The sequence below is a fragment of the Strix aluco genome, chromosome 6 (assembly GCF_031877795.1).
Source record: "Strix aluco isolate bStrAlu1 chromosome 6, bStrAlu1.hap1, whole genome shotgun sequence".
Taxonomy (NCBI): Eukaryota; Metazoa; Chordata; class Aves; order Strigiformes; family Strigidae; genus Strix; species Strix aluco.
In genome coordinates, this window is record NC_133936.1 from 25,409,099 (window position 1) to 25,433,067 (window position 23,969).

The 23,969-nt window shown below is 35.6% G+C and overlaps 1 protein-coding gene across 7 annotated transcripts in view; it reads right to left on the minus strand.

Moving 5' to 3' along the window:
* The window catches only part of LNPK (lunapark, ER junction formation factor), a 55,055-nt gene that overhangs the window by 19,359 nt on the left and 11,727 nt on the right, over positions 1-23,969 (minus strand). For all 7 annotated transcript variants that reach the window (XR_012623804.1, XM_074829168.1, XM_074829163.1 and 4 more), the window contains 7 exons: positions 21,956-21,996; positions 15,023-15,103; positions 14,883-14,934; positions 7,519-7,737; positions 2,382-2,487; positions 1,585-1,655; positions 138-308 (listed from right to left, as the gene is read on the minus strand). Coding sequence is in view for 6 of the 7 variants with exons in the window: in XM_074829168.1 (XP_074685269.1) it covers positions 138-308; positions 1,585-1,655; positions 2,382-2,487; positions 7,519-7,737; positions 14,883-14,934; positions 15,023-15,103; positions 21,956-21,996 (741 nt within the window). In the remaining variant the exon portion in view is untranslated. The remainder of the gene's footprint in view (positions 1-137; positions 309-1,584; positions 1,656-2,381; positions 2,488-7,518; positions 7,738-14,882; positions 14,935-15,022; positions 15,104-21,955; positions 21,997-23,969) is intronic.

Consider the following 23,969-nt stretch of genomic DNA (forward strand, 5'->3'; position numbering starts at 1 on the left):
ATGAAGCCTGATCCAGCGTCTGAGTTCTTCAGTTGTTCTTACTCTTATAAAAAAACCTCATCTAAACAGAGCTAGATGAGAGGGGAGGATTTCATTAAACATTAAAAAATAGCAGACTTCATGAGATTAGCACATACCTTCTATCTGTTGAGTCTCCCGGGGCTTTGTCTCTTGAGGTTCTAGAGGCTCAGTTTCAGATCGCAGTTCTGTAGATTGCTTTTTTTCAAAACTGAAGTCTGGAAGTCGTGGGGCCTGAGGTCTAGTCTTTCTTGCAGGATTCAAGAAAAAGCAGTAGGCACACCTAAATGCTACACAAAAGCACAACCAATAATTAGCCTCACTAATTAATTGCACATTTCACCTTTATTCCTACACTACATTCTGACTGTCCAAAATACTAAAAACAAAGAATTAAATAAGTGACTAATCAGTACCTGAGAATACCTCCATCAAATTTACCCAAGCTGTTCCATATAGCTCCATTTTTAACTTCAGCATAGTTTGCTTCCTAAGAACCTGCTTGCTTTCAGCTCTGCTGCACTTATGAGTACTGCCCACCACTGTGAAAGATTTGACAACAATGAACAAAATAATGCAATTCAGTACCACCAGATGTTGCCACATGGTGTTCTTCTATTCTTTCCTACAAAAGAATTAAGTTGACAGATGATTTTTTTTTTTCCCTTTAAGATGCCACTTTCCTCACCTTTTGAGTAAGGAGATGCTATAGATTCTGCAAGGTATGTGTCACTCTGCTTTTTGAGGAGCATTCTGCCTCAGTGTTACTTAATTAAGAAAAGAATGTTTTGTTCTGGAGTAGTACTGGATATCACTTAACAGTTAAACACATATTTCCCGCCCAAGACAAGGGGGGAAGTGGCAGTTTCTTGCACAACTGAATTGTGAACTCACTTGAGCTGACATACAGACTACATATCTTTGGTTCCATAGGAAACGTTCAGTTTATTCTTATAATGCTGTATATTTACTCACAAAATTAAGCAAAACAAAAATTAAATAGAAGATTTATCTAAGATTCCCTCATTTCTTAAGCATCAGGCTTACACTTGTGGTAGAAAGGAGGCAAAATAAAACATCTGTGTTCAATAAAGACCTGTGTCTGTCTTAAGTTATTGTCAGCCATAAATTCACATATAGCCCCCTAGGGCTTGTTTCCACTCCTTTTCCGATACCTCCCCAAGATCTTCTTGCCAAAGCAAAATTTTGTTTAAGTTCTGGTAAAAGAGGCACACTTTAATGTCAGATAGTTTCTCAATATAAAACCCTTCTGAGAACCATTCATAGCCAGTAGCAATTCTCAGGGATGTATTGGAGGAGGCTTATTTCTACTGAATAGTTTTCTACACATAAAATCCTTGGCCTGAAGGTTGCAATAAAGCACTTCTCTAAGTCTTGAAGTGAATCTTAAGATACAGAGTAATAAGTTACCATAAAACTGTTCCCATATGAAGTGGCATTTCACAGTGTCAGTTAAGTACTTAACTGTAACCAGAATGAAGTATGATGCATGTTAGTTATGAAACATAAGCCTACTAATACAGTCTGCCACAGATTAGCTCTTACCTATGTATTCAAACTCCTCCTTCAAAGCCATACCATTGTGAGAAAAACATTGCTGGCATATAAGGGCGTACCTGGAAAACATGAATAATATATAATCACAGACCTTTAAGTAATAACACACTGACACAAGATTCTTTTTACCTTAAGATAGCGACTAATAGCTTAGATATTTACGCTTAAAAAGGTCATTTCCACAGTGAAATTATCCTCTAAAGCAAACTAAATCTGTATGTTAAATAATAGTTTTTAAAGTTGGTTTAAAAACAGTGAAATACTCTTAGCTACAATTTAAACTTCATGGGTGAACATATTTTTAATATCATCGTTGTCAGAAAATAACCTCCAAATTAAGTTGATATTTCATTAGCATACAGTCAACATGAAAAGTGACCGTTGTTAACATGGAAGTTCTGATATGCTTGAACAGTTCTGAAAGCAATCTGAAAGCATTTATAATGGTGCTTAGTCCTGAAATAATCTGAAAGCTGAAGCGCTAAAATAATCAAATTACTTTTTTTAGTTCAAAATATAATTCATTCACCCACTCGACCATAGATTTTTCTCTTTGTATCACATGGCTAATACCACCCAAGTAGAGGTTAATTCTGTCAAAAAGTTACTATTTTTTCTACAAACAGATTTCAGGTGAAGCACTGAGAAAGGGCCATTTCATTTTGAAAATTTCAGACAAATTCACAATTCCTTTAACCTTGACACTTCTGGCTTGGGAAAAAAAAAAAGGTTAAGAAACTTCCTATCTCCTAAGTGTTTAGGTATTTCCTTTAGCAACATTTTACCTGTTCTGAGGACCATCACCAACCAAATATTCAATAACTCTATCCACAACTCCTCTTTCTCGAGGAAGAACAGGTCTTGCTAAAGGAGGACCTGGAGGATGAAGACCTAGGAAGACACAAACTATGTCAAAACTATTTTCAACTACATTATTATATATGATATTTCACTGCGCATACTAGTGTAATAAAATAATTGCACCTACTTAATACACATGGCCACATTTCTTAGTCCACTAGAAAAGCTGTAAGATATTTAAACCCACAACAGTTGAAAGTTTCTCTTCTGCTCCCTTAGTTTATAATCTTATTAAATCACTACTTTTACACCTTGGATATGTAATTAAATTTGTAATTCCTAAAGAACTAAAGACACCAATAGTATTTAATGATTACTCACAAATAGAGGCTTTTTAAGTAAAGAAGAACTCCTTATTTGAGTTTTCTTCATATACTCTCAACTCTGCATATTCCACACTTCAAGTTTACACCAATAAATCTGGTAAAATCAATTACAACAGTAGAAGTAAAGATGTTACCAAAGAAGCACCCACTGGTTTCTGTGTAATTATTATATCGCATGAGCATGCCCTCAGTGTGCATTCAGTCTACACATTAAACCTGTCCAGCCATTTGGCATTTTGGTAATCCCACATTTAATGGAAAGTTGGATACTTTCAAATTTATGCTTAGTCAAAGAAGCCAGAGGGTCACTATTAAGGTATCAGTTTTCATATCCCATGTGTTGAATGAACTACTATCAAAATAAAACTCCATTAAGCACAGGTAACAGCAATAGTTGGTACTACCTTTTTCACCTCTGTTCACAGTGGCAGTTAAAGTAGACCAGTGGCACAAGCTTGTCCTTCCACAAAGTTTTAAAACATCTGGTCTACTGTTTCCATTTATGTAGCTTTGAGTTCTTACGTCTACCTTCCTTTCCAGCCTTAAAACAGAGGACACTAGGCATAACGAGCAAAATATGATCTGATAAGGAACTAAGTCTGAATCACTCAGATGTGACCATTGAAATAACTAGGTATGAAACTTCTTCCCAAGGCCATGCTCCTGGCCAAGAGACATTTTGCACAAGCACAGGAGGTATTAAGTTACAGTACTTGCCACAAACAGATACCAGACAGATAGTCAGTCTTGAATGTGAGATAATTAAGTGAGCACTTAAGGGGGACAAGGAAGTCTTAAAATGTATTTCCATAAGACCCTTATGAATTACATTCAAAGGCCACAAAAAATGAGTAGGACAACAAACCAGTCCTTTCAGGTCATTGAAACTGGGGCAAAACATCAGCTTCAAGCCACCTGAAGATAAAAATTATGAAGCCTGACAGATAAGACTCAGTTTAACCCAACAAAATTACTTGTAATAACACAAAAGTCCTAGTCAAGCTCAAGATAGTTAAGAATGTTAGACAGAAAAAGTTCAACTAATATTAGCAGGTTTTGTACTGAGATGAGCATATGGTAATGTGAAGCCATGCAAGAATCAAGTATATTTAATTCATAGAAGTAAAATTCTCAAGATGCAAGAAGTGACCAGTGTTTTCTCAGGGAAGAGTTCTGGCTTGTAGCTATTCTCAGTATATTTGGTAAAAACAGATATACAAAAGGCATGGCTTAAAAGAAAGGTTTTTAGTGACCACAGATGCAGCCTTCAATTCTCTTTTCAATTTGCTGTATGCGTCCAGTGTTTTTCACTGAACGTTTCAATTTGCTGTATGCTTCAATTTGCTCTATGTTTCCAGTGTTTTTCACATATGTTTCACAGAATCCCCCATAATGCCCAATAAACAAAGAGGAAGCTAACAGGTAAAACAAACTAAACCCACTGTCTGAAGATGAAAAAAGGATTTAAAAAAATACAAATAAAGGACTAGCAAGAGAGAGAAGTTTGTTAGCAAGTTGAACTAGCTCAGAAGGACATTTAATTGAAAGATACCATGGAAAAAACAGTGGACTTCAAGCTTCTCAGAAGACAAGATTTACCTTTCTGTAGCACCTTAGCTGGGGACAGCACGAGGACATGCACAGTCCTTCCAACACAACTGATACTCTTTCATAAACATATACACAGAAATAATATGTACCTCTTAAGTAGAGCATACACAAGTAAAGACAACAGAGCAAGTCATACTATTTGATAAACTGATCCAAGATGGACTTTAAGTTTAAATATAGCATTAAATGTAATTGACAGCAATTACCATCTCAAGCCTTCTACCTTTTAACCTTCACAGATTGGAGCAACAAAGGAAGAATAACCTATGGCAGAACATGCTACATTGTGGTAAACTTCAAGCTGAATGCCATGTACAGCTAACCTCCATCCTCTGTGGCAAACATCAGAAGCGCTGTAGGAATCAAACATTTTCAGCAGTGCCCTCAAAGCACTACACATAGAATGAGACTAATCTTGTCATTAAGGTTGCAATACTTCTAGCAGCACAGCCTTTCAAAACACCTCTCATCAATACCAGATAATTGACCTAAATGGACTGTCCTAATCTTTACAAGCACAATAAAATTTGATCACAAAATGCTTCAATTCTCAACTCTTCAATAAGCACAAAAAAGTTTCATGCTCAATGCAAATGTTTAAAATAACCCTAATTTTCACAAGCAAGAGAACTGAAATCAGGAGATATCAATCAGTGAAAGTTATTCCTGTATTCTGTCAACAAGCATGAATCCAGACTTAGTAAACCCTCAGAGCAGCAAGGCAGAACAAATTCAGTGCAACATGAACTGGACCTAGTGCTTCATTTTATAGATTCTGGAAAAGCTGTCCAAAGAAGAGTTCAGGCAAAATGTATTTCCTAAAGCTCCACAAAAACCTGGAAGATCCAATACTTCCCTGAAAAAAACCTGAATGGACAACATCTGACATAGGTGTGAAGTAAAGATCTGGAGCACTGATATAATCTGCAATAAAATTAAAACTCCAGAATAATTTTGTGAATACCTGGCTAACACTCAAACAGGTATCTAGGCCTCTATTCAAAAGACCAAATTTTCATATGACCTGTGTATCACCAATATATGAAAAGCTTCTAGAAGTTAATAAACAAGGCAAAAATTAAATAAAGTTACCTAGAATGAAACATGACAAGGCGCTCCAAGAACAACTTCAATTACCTGCCTACTAATAACTCAAACCAACCATCTTAGTTCTCATGCTGTTATGGACACCAGTAATTAATATAAACATCAAAAGCAATCATTGTAGAAAGACTGGTCATTTCTGCAAAGCTTGGCAAACTCTCAACTACCTGCTGGTTATTAATTTTCAAACATATGGGAGCTCTGTGGTAATACATGTTAAATTGATTCTCCTCTACAAAATATAGTATAATGAAAATGAATTATTAATCTTCTCTAAAGTAGAGATAATTAAGGCTATTCATATTTGTTGCAAGCCAAGCATAAACTCAGATGCAGTGATATTACTCTTATAGATACTAAATTTACATACTTTTCACTACAGCTACATAACTGAGATTTTATATGCCTGGAAGGTTTGGGGAAATTCGAGAGAAAACAAGCCTTCCACATTAACTGACAATTGCAGTGGTTTCCATTGGTATCTACAAAAAAATAACATGTTTGGTCAAAATTCCAGTTATTAGTGAAAAAAGTGCCTATAAAGCATTATCACAAAAACTACATCAAATATTTTAATTAACAGGCTTGGCAACTGTCCTTTCAAATAAGTCCTTTTTTTTCCTTTCTTCCTCTAAACCATTTCTGCAGTAAAGGCTGAATTTCATCCAGCTTATTCAATATGCCTGAGTCTTCCCCTAAGAATAAAACTATTATATAGCCAATATTATTTTATTATATAGCGAGCTTCTTAAACAAGAAGGAGCATGTGATTTTAAACCCATTAAGGAATTCTCAGTAAGCAGGTTTCAGTAAACGTGCTTTGTAACCAAATGATACTTCAAAATAATCAAGACTTACTAAGAACTTGCCTTTACAGTTCACTTCAGGGATAAAAACAAATTTAGTAGTTTCATTACACAGGTAAACAATTACTAACAAAAAATAAGGCTTAAGGACTCTGAAGAGAAGTGAGAGATCACAAGTTCTCATGACAAGTGTATTCCAGTACACTACACAATACGAACGGACATTTTAACATTCAGCTGCTCAAGATCTTCCATTAACAGATCAGGTGTCAATGTGTTATGTATAGTCCTACTGATCACTGTATAAAGAGCAAAGAACTACTCCACATTACAGTGCTGCCCAGAAGATTCTTGGCAAGTTGCATCCCTTCTATTTTCAAGACAGCATTTCATCTCCTTTCTTGCCACGTGATCCAACTTGCCAGACATCCTGCAACAAAGGCCTGGCACTAACCCATATACGCAGCTTTACCATCCATGAGGAAGGTAACAACACCTCCCACCCAAAACTCTCTAATTTTGCTATGCCTCCTATGGAATTTAGTTCATGTTCTATTTAATGAAGTTCATCCCATCTGAACACCAAGTCAGAAATCAAGGGAAAACCATTTTCAGGATATGAAACCAAGTTTTAAGGAGCACTCATTGCTACCAGATTTCAACCTGTTGCTAAACTTTCGATTCTTGTGCGATTTCAGAAGAATTCAGCTACAACGTAGACAACTTTTCTGGTGTACTTGGTATTTTACACTTTAATCTATGACTATAGATTGCATGACTATACCTCCTAGAGTAAAAATTTAAATAAGTGTCAAGATGCATGTTAAAAAATATGTGCAGGGTTTAGTGAGAAACATGAATGTATTCTGAAAGTGTTCTCCTCTGTACCTGATTTATATAAGTGTAGAGCTCTTCTAAACTAAGAACATAAAAAGGTATGCTATATTGTTGACTACAGAATACTGCAAAGTTTTATTGCCATTTAAACAAAGAAGCCATAACAGTTAAATGAGCTCAGGCAATAGGTTTCAGCATCAAAAGGTGCCAGCTGTAAAGAGTTATGGCTAATTGAATATGGAACTCCTGCTTAATCAGATAACTGTTCTGCTATTTCCAAATGAAATGCCATTTCCATACTGTCTGAAAATGGCCTATTTTATTGGTAACCAGAGAAAACAATATAAACTGTAAATAACATTAAGTGCTCTGTTTACCCATTCCAGGCACTGAAGTAGCAGGGGATCCAGGGCGTCTTGGTAAAACATTTGACTGCAAGGATGGCACAACAGTTCTTTCTGGGGGTCCACTCATAGCTGGTGTGTCTCTCTGCAGATTAGGAGATGCTGGAACCGATGACTTCGGAGAGCCTTGTTTAGGAGTCACAGGCTGGGGCACAGAAGCATTTCTTTGAGCTGTGGTCCTCTGACGAATTTCTGACAAGAACACGTGTATACCGAATTTAACATCTAGCATTATAAGCAAGAGATTAGTAAAAGTACATTAATAGCATTATTCAAATCAGCAAATTAGAGTCACACCAAACCAGGAAGAGGTCTGTAACTAAAGATCACCAGCTGCCTGGCTGAGCATGCCATAGAAATAAACCCCACACAGAATACTATTAACAGCAATAATCATTAACCCTTAAATACTTAGGGCAAAATTCTCCTAAGAAAATTAGCAGATACCCACCCTTACAATTCTGTTCTCTAAAGCAGAATGTTGGAGATATGAACAGCTAGATTCAAACCACAACATACAGACAGAAGTGACCACTGTTTTTACTCTATGGTTTAAACGTGCTTCCAAGTTTTTAGCTTTCCATGGGACCAAAACCTATTCGGTCAATGTCTAAAATACCCAGGCTAAGTGCCCAGAGTTATTAAAAAGTTTTCAGATTGGATAAATGAAAGAATTCTAGAGCCAGAACATAATGTTTCATTCACATCACATAGTTTCATTTACTTTTTTCAGCAATACTACCAACAAGCCATGTGCTTAGACCGTCACGAAGCAAGAACAAGCTTTGCTGGAACATCCCTCCTTTTACCTCTTCTCACTCCATTGGAGTTACTATTAAATCACTATTATAAAAAACTTAGATGTTTCCTCAGTTGTTCTTACCTGAAGCCAAAGTTCTCATTAACACCAATGGGAATATCATCCCAGTAACATATTAAGGTTTGGATATTATATTATTCATGCAAACCTGAAGTTCCTTTATATTTATACTCAAGTTTGTTCCCCAAAACAAGACAGGAATAGCGCTCACAAACAGCAGTCACTATCATCTATTTCTCATCCCATCTATATCTAATCACCTCTAGGAAGCCTCTGAAATACACTATTGCAACAAATCAAATTGAAATACAACCCTCACTTTAGGGCTGCAGGCATTAACATGGTTAACAAGTGACAGCTTAGTCTAAAAGGTACACCCCAAGAATGCCTACACCTAAGATCATAGTACCCTACACAGTTAGTGTCTAGCTCCCACATTAGTTTGAACAAGCTTTCTTGTCTTCCTTCACAACAAATGGAATTTAACATTAGAATTGGACTGTAAATTCATTTCCCTGAGCTTCAAGATTAGAGAGATTTAATCTGCTGGATTTGTCTGGCTGGAAGAGTTTAAATCCTCAGCAGGCAGTTTACAGCCCCACTGGCAACTGGCCATAGGGAGATGGGTGTGCTGAAGTCCAAAGGAATGATCCAAGTCCCCAAAAGTACAATACTACTACACTAAGCTTCTGTATGGGCTGAAGGAGGCAGGGAGCATGTAACAGCAGCTTACACTAGCTAAGGAAGAGTTGTTATCACTGGAGCATTGGGTCAAACAAAAGTTCTGTTGGAAAATCATCAACATCCAGTGCCATGAAACTGCATAGGCTATGTTCTTGCCTACTTATCTGTACATATAAATAGGATTAATATACACCAGAATAAAGAAAAAAACACTCTTTGGGATCATCAGTTAGAAGACTACAACTGCACAAAGCCTTACTAAAAATCCATCTAGTTCAGTTTCCTACAGAGCAGAACAAATTACTAGTTTCCCCATCACACCTTCACACACAACTTTATCATCCAAGTTAGATCACCCAGTGAGTATGAAGAATCTGTATTTTAACTTGTTTTTAGCAAGTGAAGTTTGTCCCCTCACTATTTAAACTGTTTAGAATCTGGGAACCAGGATAAATTGGTGAGGTAGCTGCAAAAATCCCATTAAGGTTTTCTTGGTGACTTGCTTCTATTTAGAAAACTGCTCTTACGTTGAAAGCTTTTTTCATCAAAAATTCATTTATGAAGAACTTCACCATTGACATTTGAGAGCTTTTTGTGAGAGACCTTAGCAACCTTTCAAGTCTAACTACGCTAGAATAATTGCATCATCCTCTCCATGACTTCTGACCAACAGGCAAGACTCATCTACAAACAATATATTGATTCTGCCCCATGATTTCACTACCTGTAAGTTTGTGTTATCATTTCCACTTGTGTACTAGTTTCAAAAATCAAGCTAAAGGTATGCAATTTCTCAACTCTTCTCAGCTCCACAGATCTTCTAAAAATGAGTGATAAATATGAAGCCTAACTCCACTTGTTCCAAGATCATTTTAAAAATCTGTAAAGAGACATTTTAATCCACTAAGATTTTTTTCATTCTTTTTCATTACAAAGCCAGATAAAAACGTCAAAGATCATGACTATAACTACACATGGATATTACTCCTATATTTTGAAGGCTGTCTTCCTATATCATGTGGTTTAAGCATGTCAGCTTTGGATGCTTAACAGCTCTGAGTCTGTTTCGATATGATCCATGGATATATCCATGTTTATTCTGAGCACATAATACACTATTCCTATGCAATTTCCATGACACCTGCAACAGCTTGGCCCGTTTTGCAAGGGTCATTTTTGGCAAGTCTCCTTTAAAAGGGTTTTCAATTTTTAAAAACTTACTGCTACTTTAATGACTTCTTCCCTGTATTTTTGCTCCTACATCCTCAAGATGTTGAACCCAAACAGCCAGTATTAGAGAGATGTGCTTCAGTAGTTTTAGTCTTATTACAGAGGTAAGAATACAAGACTCATTGCTAGTTTCCACAAAATTGTATCAGGTTATTCACAAGGCTCACTCCACTTAGAAGTTCATTTGGCTTTCACGCCATTCTTTATCTCATACTTAAGAGAACTTGCCAACACTCTGCTGCTCCTCACGAGAAGATACCAGAAGAACTTACATTATGAGGAAATGAGAAATGCTCTCCTTGGCAAGGCCAATAGCCCATCCATCCCAGTATTTCATCTCTTAAAGTGGTCGTGGATGTTATTTAATGACAACAAACAAAACTGAATGATTTCTGTTGCCTACATCTCCGATACCACCCCCAGGATCCATAACGTATTATCAGGTACATTAGAGAGTACAACCCCATCTAATCATTTTAGCATCACATATGGACCCTGATGCCCACGAACTCCTCTAATTCCTTTTAAACTTGCCATCCACTTCCACAACAACAGCTCTAATATTCTTCTGCAGTAACTGGATATGATCTATATGCTTCTCAAATTGCCTTATGTTGAAATGCAATGTGTTAATAATGAGCCTCTTGCAAAGCTCCAGATTTCCATAACTCAGGTTCCACAAATTAGCGAACATGTCCGTCAGGTCTCAATGTTAACACAATATACAGCTACTGATGATGGGTTTTAATGAAGTTTTGCAATTTTTCAAGAATTTTTTTTCTTCCTTGAATGACTTTTGTGCATCTGCAAACCAACTGTATGAAGACAGGTAAGTAACTTAAACAGAACTTTTATTCTTCAAGCACACTGGAGTCCAAATTCTGCAGTTACCAGCACTGAGCAATACCAGTACATAAGCAGACACATTACTTAACAGGGCTACTACTCACAAATGATGATTCAGTATGATCTCTTAAAGAATATTAAGATATTGCCAGTGGTGAGACAGCTGTATCTTTCATATTTACAAGTAAAATATTTTATTTCTCCATCACTTCAAAACTTCTTGATTTTTGTAGAGAAGAATACATCATTTTTAAACAGCTAAAGCACAACACAGATCAATATATAGTTCACATAACTTGCTGGATTTAGTAGCAAAGACCAACCAAGAATTTTCTTTCTTCCTCCTCATGTCTGTACCCACCCCACAGCTTGCAACCATCTGGTATTGCATTATTTTTAATTCAGGTCACAGAGTGATCTCATTTACAATACAGCCCTGCTAACAGTTGTATTAGCACAATGAAGGGAGGAGGTATCAACAGGATATTGTTGATAAATATTTATTCCATTGCCAATATATACTTACCCTATTTTTTTCATATGGCCAAAGTACTGAATAACCATATGATCACCAACTCTACCTCTCAAAACGTATCTGAATATATAAAATTGCACTTAAGTTTTCAAATTCCTTTCCTTCTAGATGTACAGGTGCTTTCTTATGCCAAACTCAAGATTCATCTGAATCATCTGTTAAAACTACAATTATTTAAGAAGTGCATGTCAAAAAAAAAAAAAAAAAAAATCACAAAAACTGCAAAAAGAGCTAAATACATATGAAAACTAGGGCCAGTTGTTTTTCTAAGAACCAACTATTACTTAATGCTGATTAAATCTTTGTACTAATTAGTATGACACAAGAGTTTACATTTCAACTGGGAAGTCAGAAACATACTAACTAACCTTTCATCAGCTGCCTCATATGTAACATCATCCAATCTGATTACACATTGGTCATTATTTACCCTCTTTTCAAAAAGACTCAATTTACAGAGCTCAAGATACATGTTAATAGATATTTTATTATTCCCAAACACTATAATTTTACCAAATATTGCATACACCAAATTACACCACAACCACATTAAGATTTCATCTAGTTGAAGTTACATACTGCACAGAATGGAAGCTAATACTTGTTTTGGGCAGATATTAAGTGTGAACAGCAATAAGCTAGTAGGTTTTTTGATAGCTAAAAATTGAAATAATTACTGCACATACCAAGAACAGGTTATTTAGAAAATAAGTCTCCATGACTTCACAAGCTAAACCCAAACACAGCATGTCCCTCTCACTATAATGCATCTACAAAATACAGTAGTCTGAATATTCACTTTCACATGGACAAAAAGGAGCACCAATTCTAAATTCAGTGTGTTAGAGAACAGATTGGAAAAACAGAAAAAGGAAGTCGTGTTGTATATCAACAAAATTATATAGAATCATTGACTTGTTTAGGCTGGAAAAGACCCTTAAGATAATCAAATCCAATGAGAAGCCATAATAACTTACAAAATTTATTTTCCAAAATCCTTTCCAAGGCTAAACTGCACTTTTATTCAGGATAAAGTAGATTGCTGACTTCAATGTGGGTGCACTCGAAGTAGAATAATGTTTGAATCAGAAGTGTACTCTACATTTTCTCAGTTGTGTCCCCACTGACAGGTCTCTGGTTCACATCACAACAGTCTCAGAGAGCAGCACTTATATTATTCTCAAATGAAACTAAAGTGAAAGATGCCCTCCACCAGGTCCATGAGATCTGTTTACAACTAGCTCTAAATAAAAACCTGTAAACATATAGTGTGGGCAAACTTCTCAGCAACAACTTTTTCACTCTACAAATCTACTCCTGTTATACCACACTCACACTTAACGTAGACCACAGCCCATAGTGACTGTCTCTCAAATAATTCCAACTCTCTCAGAACCTCTCCCTCATAGCCCTTCTATTAACAGTCAACTCAAAATCAACACAACATGCCATATGTGGGATCCAACTAACCTGCTTTTGACTAACTCAGAACCCTGGATCAAAAGCACGCACACTGTGCTTTATAAACCCAAACATACACAAGACTAATAATACAGAGCAACTCACTGGTCACCATCACTACTTACACAGCCTGGGCAGAGGGGAAGAGAACAATCATATAACTCCTTAGGAGTTTCAAAAGTGCTGGTGATATCTCTTAATAAAGCCAGGGTGACTAAAGATTTCTCACTGTCTAATTTATACCTAGTTATCTCTAGATCTCTACATAGAAACACACATTTCCAGACAGTTTCATCCGCTGGTCAGCATTACTTGCATTCTACAACCAGATCCGTCACCCTTCTTCTGGAGTGATTTCTAACACACCTCGAGGAGAAGGATGAATATAAAGAGTTAAAAAAAAAAGACTATCTAAACGTTACAGGTATGACAGAAAATTCTTGGCAACCACCCATGAGCTGTACTGAGACAGAGAACAGAACAGGGTGTCGGAAGGGCCCTTCAGCCTTAAAAAAAAAAATACTATGAACGCTGCAGAAATGGAATGATGGGAGAGACAGGTAAGGAGCAAACTTGAGAAAAAGCTGTTGTGCCTAGGACACCAGAAGAGATAAAAGCTTTACTGCTAGCGTACTGCACTGCAACTACTCACTGTCAATGTCAACAAGTAAGGATGGTTTAAAAATGTTTTCATGACAATTTGAAGCTAAGCAAGAAGAACAAAACAGTGGATTTGACCATGCAGCTTTATAAACACCTTTCTTAGTAAATCCAAGTGCTCTGCACCCATCAAAATAAGCACTCCAAGATCAAAAAATGAGACAAATAAAAGTTCAGTTACAAGAATTAGACAAAGTTGGCAATTCTAATATATATGCTCTAAAGCAATTTGTCTATTTTATGGAAAATTATGCACATTAGATTCAGCAATTTGTTTTGAGCACCAGCCTCTACAGGTCTAAATTGGTTATAACAGCAAATTAGCACCCACACTTTGAGACAGATCTTTGTAGGTATCTTCAGTATTATAAAACAAGGTGGCCTTCATACTGTGTTAATACTAGCATTTTGAATTTAACCACAGCATATTAGTTTGTCTGCAAAAGTATCTTTTGATTTATAGTCCACATTTTTAATGCAAGGATTCTACTGGGAGAGTGTGGGGGAGAGATCTCTTCAGTCTTGAAACCTGTGTATGCAAATCTAGAAACAAAGCTTCCTTGAAACACATGCAAGTTTTTTTTCTATTTATTATTTTATTCAATAGCACCTTTAAATGGAACATCAAACTAGCAAAGAACTGTCTGTTCTTGGCATCTAGAAAATATCTGATTTCTGCACTAGCTTTGCGGAATCTCTCCATCCACCATATAAAAGTAGTTTAAGCACTGCATTAGGAAAGGTCTGACTAGCCAGAAATAGAAACAGAATTGAAAAGCTAAGTCAATGAGCATTACGTAAGATCTGAAAGCATCTTCGTATTCTAGAAAAATTGCAAGTATGCCACAAAAAGTTAATTTTCTCTGCTTTAGCATCAAGCACCATTAAACATCCTGGTGTCTAGAAGAGCATCAGCCTTTAGTAACAGATCCCTTGTCTGAAAAATACAGAACAGTAATGGACATAGTCTAATAAACAGTCTATTAACCCTAAATAAAGGTCAATTGATCTACAAATTTTATCAGAGAGAATTCTAGAGTGGAAATTGCTATGAAAGATGAGTATCTATGCTAAAGAGCAGCCGTTCTACACGGCTATTACCTTGTCCAGGTCTCGGGGTTGCAGATGTTCCAGCAGATGGTGGTTCAGCCTCCTGCCAATTAATTATAAATAATGTTATCCGAATGTTCAGCTCCATAGTACCTTTTCTATTAAATCAGTATCAATACCAAGATTCTTACCTTTGCACTTGATTCTGGATCAAACCTTTCAAGGATTAATTTAGCAGTCTTGTATGTTTCCTTCTCCATTACTTCCTCAAGCTGGAAACAAAAAGGTTCCACACATCAGTACAGAATTCTTCGAAGTATTTTTCCCTCATATCTTCCCACTTACAAGCAACTTATTTATTGGACTGAGCTTCACCTTTTGGTAAAATTGAGTACCACATTCAGATATCTGCAGATTTGTTGTATTCAACGGAAATGAAATTTTGCTTTCAAAAATAGTTTCTAAACTCTAATGGGATACTTGCATTTAACAGCTTTATTGCAAGGAAACAGCAAATATTGCTAATTGTTTACATATAATGAGGAGAATAATTACATGCACCAACTTCAATAATGGAATGTGCAAAAATCTATCAGCCATCATTATTGGAAGTTATTAGACATGACAAGCGAATGACAGGCAATTCCTTAGATTTATTTCCTCATAGCACTTAATGCTATTAATTTAAGGAAGGTCGTTAGCCAAGTGCTTTACAGAATAAAGTCTCTGTGCCAATTAACTGCTGTCAGCATCGATTTTAGATTATTTATTAGCAGAAGCAATTAGCTTGCTGCAAATGCTGTGAAAACTCACTAACTAGAGAACAGCCATGGAATTTGCTCAAATGACTTAAAGGCTGGATCTCCATCTTTACAGCGATTCAAACCGCTTTTCAGAAAAAAGGGAACATGTTAAGAATTTAAATAAAAAAATTTACTGAGAACTATGCATACTTTAGGGAGTGTAATTAAAGCACTTCATTATTACAGCGTTTTATTTACAATGCACTCAAGTGGCTTTATAGTTAATACATGGGCTTAATTAAAAAAAGTAATCACTAGTAAAGTATCATTTTAGTGGTTAACAGCCAACATCAGAAGCAGCTTAACTTTAAAATGGAGATAGTTGAAGTTATGACGAATAGCTAATATGTACAGAAATTATCATGCATTTTACAGTATCTTAAGCAGACCTTTTCTCCTAGATATGCTGACTAATGGCCGTGTTCAGCTAAAAGTGGGGGGTTTGTTTGTTCTTAAGTTTGCTGTTGGCATAAACTGCAAACTGAAAAGGCCAGTGATCAAAAAATTAAGTTCTCTCAAACTCATTTATCACTGCTAAAATAACAAATGGTGCAGGTTAACATGACTTTTTATGCCATTATTTAGTTAGTGAGAAACTAAAGTTTCAGCCATTCTGCATACACAGACCTTGTAGGGATTCTACCTTTAGACAGACCTCAGAAGCTAAATAAAATTCACTTAATTTAATGGATACACAGTATCCATTTAACACTCACTCCTACACACACTACCAGAAGTTGAAGGCAAGGAATACTATCTAGGCTGTTAATTAAGGACTGTTGAAACAAAAGGGAGTGAAGAGGGAAGTAAAAATCAATTTCCTAAACTTATATTTCAGCAGGACTTTAGAGTTAACTCACTAACTTCATAAAACAAATGCTACACAGTGCAGTAAGATCAGAATTAAGGGTCTAATAGGAAAAATAAAGTATTTATTGCTTATAAAAGCGAAAACCATAAGGCAGACCTTTATATGAAGGGGTAAGGTTAGTGAGGTGAAGCTGCAAAGTAGGGAAGTGTTAACAGACAGTGTCAGTATCTGGCCCCCAAATCAAAATTAAAAAATCCCAAGTCACTTTACATGAATGAACATATAATGCATGCAACTGTCTTTATAACCACACAAAAAAGGAGAGAGACCATTCTGCAGGACAAAGTGACCTTTAGGAAGAGAAAAAAAATAGAATGCTCCACCATCACTTGACACTTCCCTTATCTAATACACTTCTTGCTATGGCAGTATTAGATAGGATGGTAGTTATTTGTGGATATATAAGTTTTGTAAACACAACAACATTATTTTGAAACAGAAAAATTTAGCTTTCATCACAAGATTCAGATGTCAAAGTTATTCTTCCCATTTCTACAGTTACTGGATAATTCAACAAGTCTTCATATTTCAAAATTCATATATAGCTTTATAATTCTAGTAAAGTTGAATCTGGACAAGAATTCAGTTTCACAACTTATTATAAATTTCTTGAAAATGTACAGAAATTATAAGTGTGCTTATAGAAATCTTGACAGTTCTCGTGGTTTTACTTCTAGGATATATTTTTCTAAAAACACTTGAAAATTTGGCTTGACAATACCAAATAAGGAGTCAAATAGGTCAAAGTTTACTTACTCTGAGAAAATCAGTATAATTACTAGAAGCTAACAAGGGCCCATGTAAAATTTAAATACTATCTCTATGATTGCATAGCGAAAGAAGATGGCTTGTGCACTGCCAGAGCAAGCTCATTTATAAATGCAGATCAACATACCGACTTCTGGATTATTCACCATCGTGACCATAACCTTGCAAAGATTAACCTAGTGCTGAGCACCAGCTCGCTAACACAGCAAATTGCTTGGCACCTCCTGCTCTTTTTCCACAATATACTCCTCTCTGAGATCCAAAACTTTTCCCACAAAAACATTTTCTACTTTCTGCCAAGGTCTAATTCATAGTCTATTATTATCGAGCTTAAATGCTGAGTAACCAGGATCACAAATGAAGTCACTATGAAAGTTAATACCAGCTCAATCATGGATTTTTCAAACTTATTTCTTGGAATTAACCACATCTTAATAAAGAGGCATGGTCATGTACCACATTCTCTCCTATGAATAATTACATGGATGGCCTCCTTTCCAACTGGCAACCAAACAGAATTCCTGCAGCAACATCATCAGTTGCCTGTATTGAAAAGTAATAATAGTAACGTATTTTAAGCTTCTTGTAAATGCGATTTAGCAACTGGAAGTCTGAAGTATTGGCATGGTGCAAACTACTTATTCGCCATACTACCATGCAAGTTCTTAAACTGAATTACTCGGTAAGGCAAACCCAACTATGAAAAGGTATTTCTTTATGTTCACACAAAGCCACAAGATTCATTTCAGCCTACCATGTAAGATATGCCAGCACACATAGCAAGTTTCCTTAAAATAGGAAATAAACCATTTAAGCCACAATAATCAAGTGTACTCCAGACAGATTCATGCAAACAGTAAAACAACCAAAGTAACTGTTTTGTGTGAACACTGCATGAAGGAAATACCTAATCTACATCAGTAAATACAGTTTTCAAACATATTTTGAGCTTCCAATTGCATGTTTGCAGTACCCTAGCATATACTGGGTACAGAAGACTGGGCTTATACAACAACCAACTTCTAGTAGAGTTTTTGTCACATAACCTGGTAAGGTTATCAAAATATCTACAGTTTTCTACACCTGGAAGTCTGAAGGTATAAAGCTCATTAAACAGTAGTTATTTTAAATAACAAAATTCATATGCTGCTTTTCTTTTTCCATTACTAACATAACTCCAAGGCAACCCTGAAAACAGATCTTTTTTTTCCTTGGAAAATTAACAGATGCAACTTCCTAAATTCCTACCCAAAATGGCTAGGATGTGTGTCCAAGTCTAATATTACACTCAGCCTACAGAATAGCTGAGCAAACTTCAGCAAAGTTTAATTCTAACATTAGCAAAGTAATTACTGGACTATCTTCACAACTCTGTCCTCAGGCTAAGAATTATCCCATCTTTAAGACTGCTGCTCCAGGTAGTCTCCACTAATTCCCACACATAGCAGCTTAATACATGTCCTGTGCCCTTGCTTTAATATGCTTAACCCTCTGAACTTGCTCATCTATACACATTCAGGCTTAAGGCCTGACATCCTCATTAACTGAGAACTCTAAGGCCAAAATTACAGCTACACAATCACAAAACCAATCAGAGTATCCCTTACCATCAAGGAGGAAAAAAAAAGTTGTATCTTGAAGTAGTGCCTCGATTACAGCTAATTAACTTAATCCCTACCCCCAATCCATAAAGAAACACTCATTGTCTTTTAAAGCATTTACTTTGAAAAAAGTAGTGTAGAGGATCAGCTCTGCAGAAAGTATTACACAAACTTTGAGTCAAGTACAGCCTTTCCAGATGAAGTATCTACATTTGTGGTTGTCAGGTATTTTACCCACATGAATATCCATGTGATTACACCAGTAAAGACTGAAGCCTTTTGAACAGAACTGAAGTTCTATTGAGCAGCTCACTGCACAGCCACCAGGGCATTCTATCTAGTAAATGAGGAGCTTACTCCGTTACAGGTACCCTTCAGCACATAAGTAATGTCACTAGGGAAAAGGTGGAGCACACGCCTGTAAAACACAAAACTCTAACATTTTTCAAAAGGACAACTGTCTTCAATGTAAGATTTCTCCAGCAATCGGGTAGTTGAGCTGCAATGAAGTGAAAAACCATTGCTGCTATGGCAGGCTGACAGCGCCTAGACAACAACTGGCATTACAAATAAAGAGGAAATATATAATTTAGTTATCCAAGATACTTTGAGGATCACAATGTAAATATCTTAGAAACTAATCCTATTTGCAAACTCAGTAGCACATCAGAATCCAACAGGGAAAAAAAAAATCCTCTCCCTCCCTCCTTCCCATTATTTTACTTGGTAAAGGTTTTTGGTTTGTTTTACTAAGTAGGTGTTGCTATGGCTATTCATAGCTACAGATAGTCCTAAATCAATCCAAAACAAAATCACATCTGATTATTATCAGAACCAAACTATTACAGAATGAAGTTTTATGAGTGTTTTTATCTAAAATACAGATTATATTCTCATTACCTGCATCCACTTTCAGCTCATTTCAACATGCTAGATTTCATGTATGATCTAATTTTAATGCTTAATTGAATACCTTTAAATTATGATGAAACTCCTGAGTCAGTCTTCTGAGTAAAAAATACCAACACCGCGCTGATTCAAGAGGTTGCATTAAGTCTTCTGTTTCTGGTTCCTTGCTAGGAACCAGGCACCCACAAGATCAGGAGGTAATCATGGACTTTTTATTCCCCTCAGATTGAAAAATAGCCGAGTTATAGGTTATTGGACTTCCCAGAACTGTGTTTTAGTAATTCTATTTAGAAGTTTGTGTTTAATGATTAAAGCTTGACATGCATATATACTGACGGCAATTTATATTTGCAGGTTTCCTCTCCATAGTTACACTGTAATGTATACTGTTCACAAGGTATTCATGCAGTTGTTTAATTTTTAACTACTGCCTGCTCTTCCACAATATGTGGGTTTGATTTTTTGCATATGCAAAACACACATTTACATCTTGTTTCAACAGTATCCATTTCCAAAGTAAAAAACTCTCCCCTTTATAAAACAGCTATTTCCTGACTCTTATTGAATGCATTTTCCCTAAAGAATTGCTTCTCACACACAAAAATTCAGCATTACTAGTTCTTCTAGAATAAATATAATTTTTGTGATCACAGAAAAATAAAGTTTAACTGAAATTAAGGCTTTACATTTAAGACTCCAAAAGCTGTTTTGTTCTCTATTGTGCTTTCTGTTCCAATAACTTCCCCTACAAAACTACCCAATGACTTTGTAAATTGGGGAGATTAACTAATTTCAATTAAGCAGTTTTCATAAAATTAAAAATATAGTTGTCATAGTCATTTATTTCGTTCTCTGAAAATGTAAACCTCTTCAACCCCTTTTTATCATCTCTCCAACCACAGGACACCTCCATTTAATAGATTCCTTAATATAAATATTAGAAGATATTAATATTAGCAAATCCTCTTTACCAAAGGACAATGACAAAATTAGGTTGCAATCTTTACACCTACATTTCAAAAACGATAAAAAAAAAACAGAGTGGAAGATCAGTGAATCCTGTTTCCCCTGTAAAGGCCATATAATACCAGACTCTTACCTGACTCATTTTTTGTAGATTTGTTGTGGGTTTTCTATTAATTTAGCTATCATGGCAAAATCCAGAAGGCACGAGGCAAACACTTTAGGAAATTCATTAACAATAAAGCATCATAATACAGCTTCTGGAGTCTTTGGGGGGAGAAGGGCTGTTTTATTGGGGGGGGGGGCTGGTGTTTGGTTTTTGGTTGATTAGGAGTTTTTTGTGGTTTGGTGGTGGTGGTTTTTAAGTTTTGCCTTGCAATGCTGAAGATGAAGCCAACAACATAAGTAAACAGAGAACTTCCTTAAGGAATTAAGTAGAGAAGAAACAGCTTTCAGTGTTACAAACTTCACAATGAGTGCAAGTTATCCAATGTTTCAAGTCTTCACCATTCTAAATTTGTCTTACCAAGATTGTAGATCCAGACCAGGCATACACCAGTTTTATACTGTTAACTCATCCACACAGCTCACAAAATAGATGACCTCAAGACAACTGATATGATTGATACATGACAAGCTACATTTTTGAGGAAAATGTAATGGAAGAAATATGTAGTACAAAAATAAGATGGAGGAAGATGAATTTAAGATGTAAACTATAATCTGTTATTTGATGAAAAAGCGAATCCAGACAATTTGGAAGTCCTTTTGCTATTTATGAACAAAGACACTAAGTGAGAGAGTAACTATTGAAGACATAGTTGCACTCAATGTTCTTAAATTGGTACAATATCTAACATTTTTTTATAATCCTAAAGTAAAAGTAGTAGTCAGCAACGAGTAGGTTAAAGCATACATTTTTGTTTTCTGACAAAATGGTATCACTTTACATAGTCCTAGCAACACTAAAACAGTAGGTTTAAGTTAAACTACAAAGAGATAATCTATTCTCATATGCAAGCAGTCCTTTGTAATTTTGGGGTAAGGAAAACCTTGTGTGGTACTAGAAAATGTATAAAAACAGAGCAATGGTAATAGTTTCACCTCCCTCTGTCTGCTCTTCATCTATAGATTACAATCAAACTCAACTTGTAGAGATGCAAAAACACTTTAGAGGACCATAACAACTAGCTTTTAAGTTTTACTTACTATTTTTTTCTTTTGAGATTTTAAATCTTCCAGCGCATCATCTAAAAGAAGGACATCATACATTAGTTTTCAAACATAAATAAAAGATAATTTCAGCACACTCCAAACATTGACTTCCCCGTGAAATCAGGAAAAATTATGTACTGACCACTACCAACCCTACAACATTAGTAAACTTTGCACAAAATAACTAAAGTTTTTATGTGAAAATAAACAATTTCAAATGCTGAAACTGCTTATAAATTATAGCCCACTTATCACTTTACAGTTATAACTATTAAAAAGTTTTATGTACCATTTTCTCATTAAGCAAACCAATTCTAGCCAGTGCCCTCTTTTGACCTACATTAAAACTGGTAAAACAATGGACCAAATACACTTAATCTCATGAGTCAAACTATAGAAAAAAGCTTGATGTCTAAGTATTAATATATCTGAGTACCAGATTTACTGGCTTCATGTAAGCCTCTTAGCACATGCTCGTTTGAAATGTCAGGTCAATTCTGAGCTTCAAATCTCAATCTATTTCACCCTTTCAATACTTTCAGACTACAGCAAAAACCCTAGTTTTGTAAGAAAAGCTACTAGAAGGTCATTTTACTACAAAATGTTAAGAGACTATTGCAACTAGTAGGCACAACATTCAACCTCTCTAAAAGGAAGGGAAAGAAGAAAGGTCAAATGCACATGCGGTTTTCCTTTAAGTCAATGCTTGCAGCTTGACACTCATGGAAAACTCACTGTAATAAACCATCACCTAATATAGAAGATAATCTCTTGATAAATCTGTTTTCTACTATCTCCTTCACAGCAAGAAGAATTTAATAAAAAGCTTTATAACTTTTTTCCCTTCCCAGCTCTACTGGACACCAGCAGTTCACTTCCTGTAAAATACAGATATTTTTACCCATTTTTCAGTTTTCAAAAAAAGAAAGAAAAAGCTTCATAGAACTACAAGAAACAAAAACAAAACCCACCAGAACTAAATAAATATATATATAGATATAAAAAAGTACATAAGTATACTATACACAATTTTTAAAGTTACTTCAGGAACAGTGCTGTTACTTGAAATTAAGGGAATACATAATTGCTTGAACTTTTCCAGAATGTAGAAATTCATTTTGATAGAATAAATCACTTTATTAAATGTACAAAGTACTAAAACTAAGCATTTACATATATGAAAGTTTATGCAATGAAAGGGTAACTACAACAATCCCTTATTAGTTAAGACAAATAGGACATGGAACAAGACCATATTTAGCACCAGGTCCAACCACAGAAAACAGACAATTCCAGGAATTGTGTATTTTCAAATTAATAAGGTACCTCCCTCCACCAAATTTTACATTTATATTACAACACAGCCTTTCAGGTAGCCACACACAAATTAACACTTTGAAATGCACTGCAATGCAGTATGGTATCATGCAGCCAAACAAATAGCACAATACAGTCAGCTGTTAACAGTTACTTAAGACACAGAAGCTGCTTTTAGTACAGAAATGCCTAGAATATCTTCAAGTATAGCCTCCCACAATGCAATCAGTTTAAAGTGTGGGCGTTTGTTTCTGATCATTTTACCTCCTGTGTTCAACAAGAACCTCATGAAACACCTGCCCCTTCAAACATGGCCAAACGGCAATTACTGCAAAGTACTCTCAAGAAACCAATATATCTCATCCTACTTAAACCTACAGAAAAAAAAAATTCATACTAGAGAAGTCAATACCTGCAAGATGCCTCATTTATTTTCCCCACATGTTGGGACAGATCACCCTAAATCTTACTCAACAGTTAGTTTGGCTGACCATTGTTAAAAACTGAAATTCCGTAACTTCTCTACATTACCTTTCCTAGTGTCTCACTAGGAGTTTTCCACATTCAGAGCATAGTTTCCAAAACTGGTGCATTTTGGTTATCCAGCATAGAGCTTTATAGATTAAATAATCATCTCCAGTGACTCAATGTGTTATATTAATTTATCCCAGAATAAAAGGCTAGCTTTGAG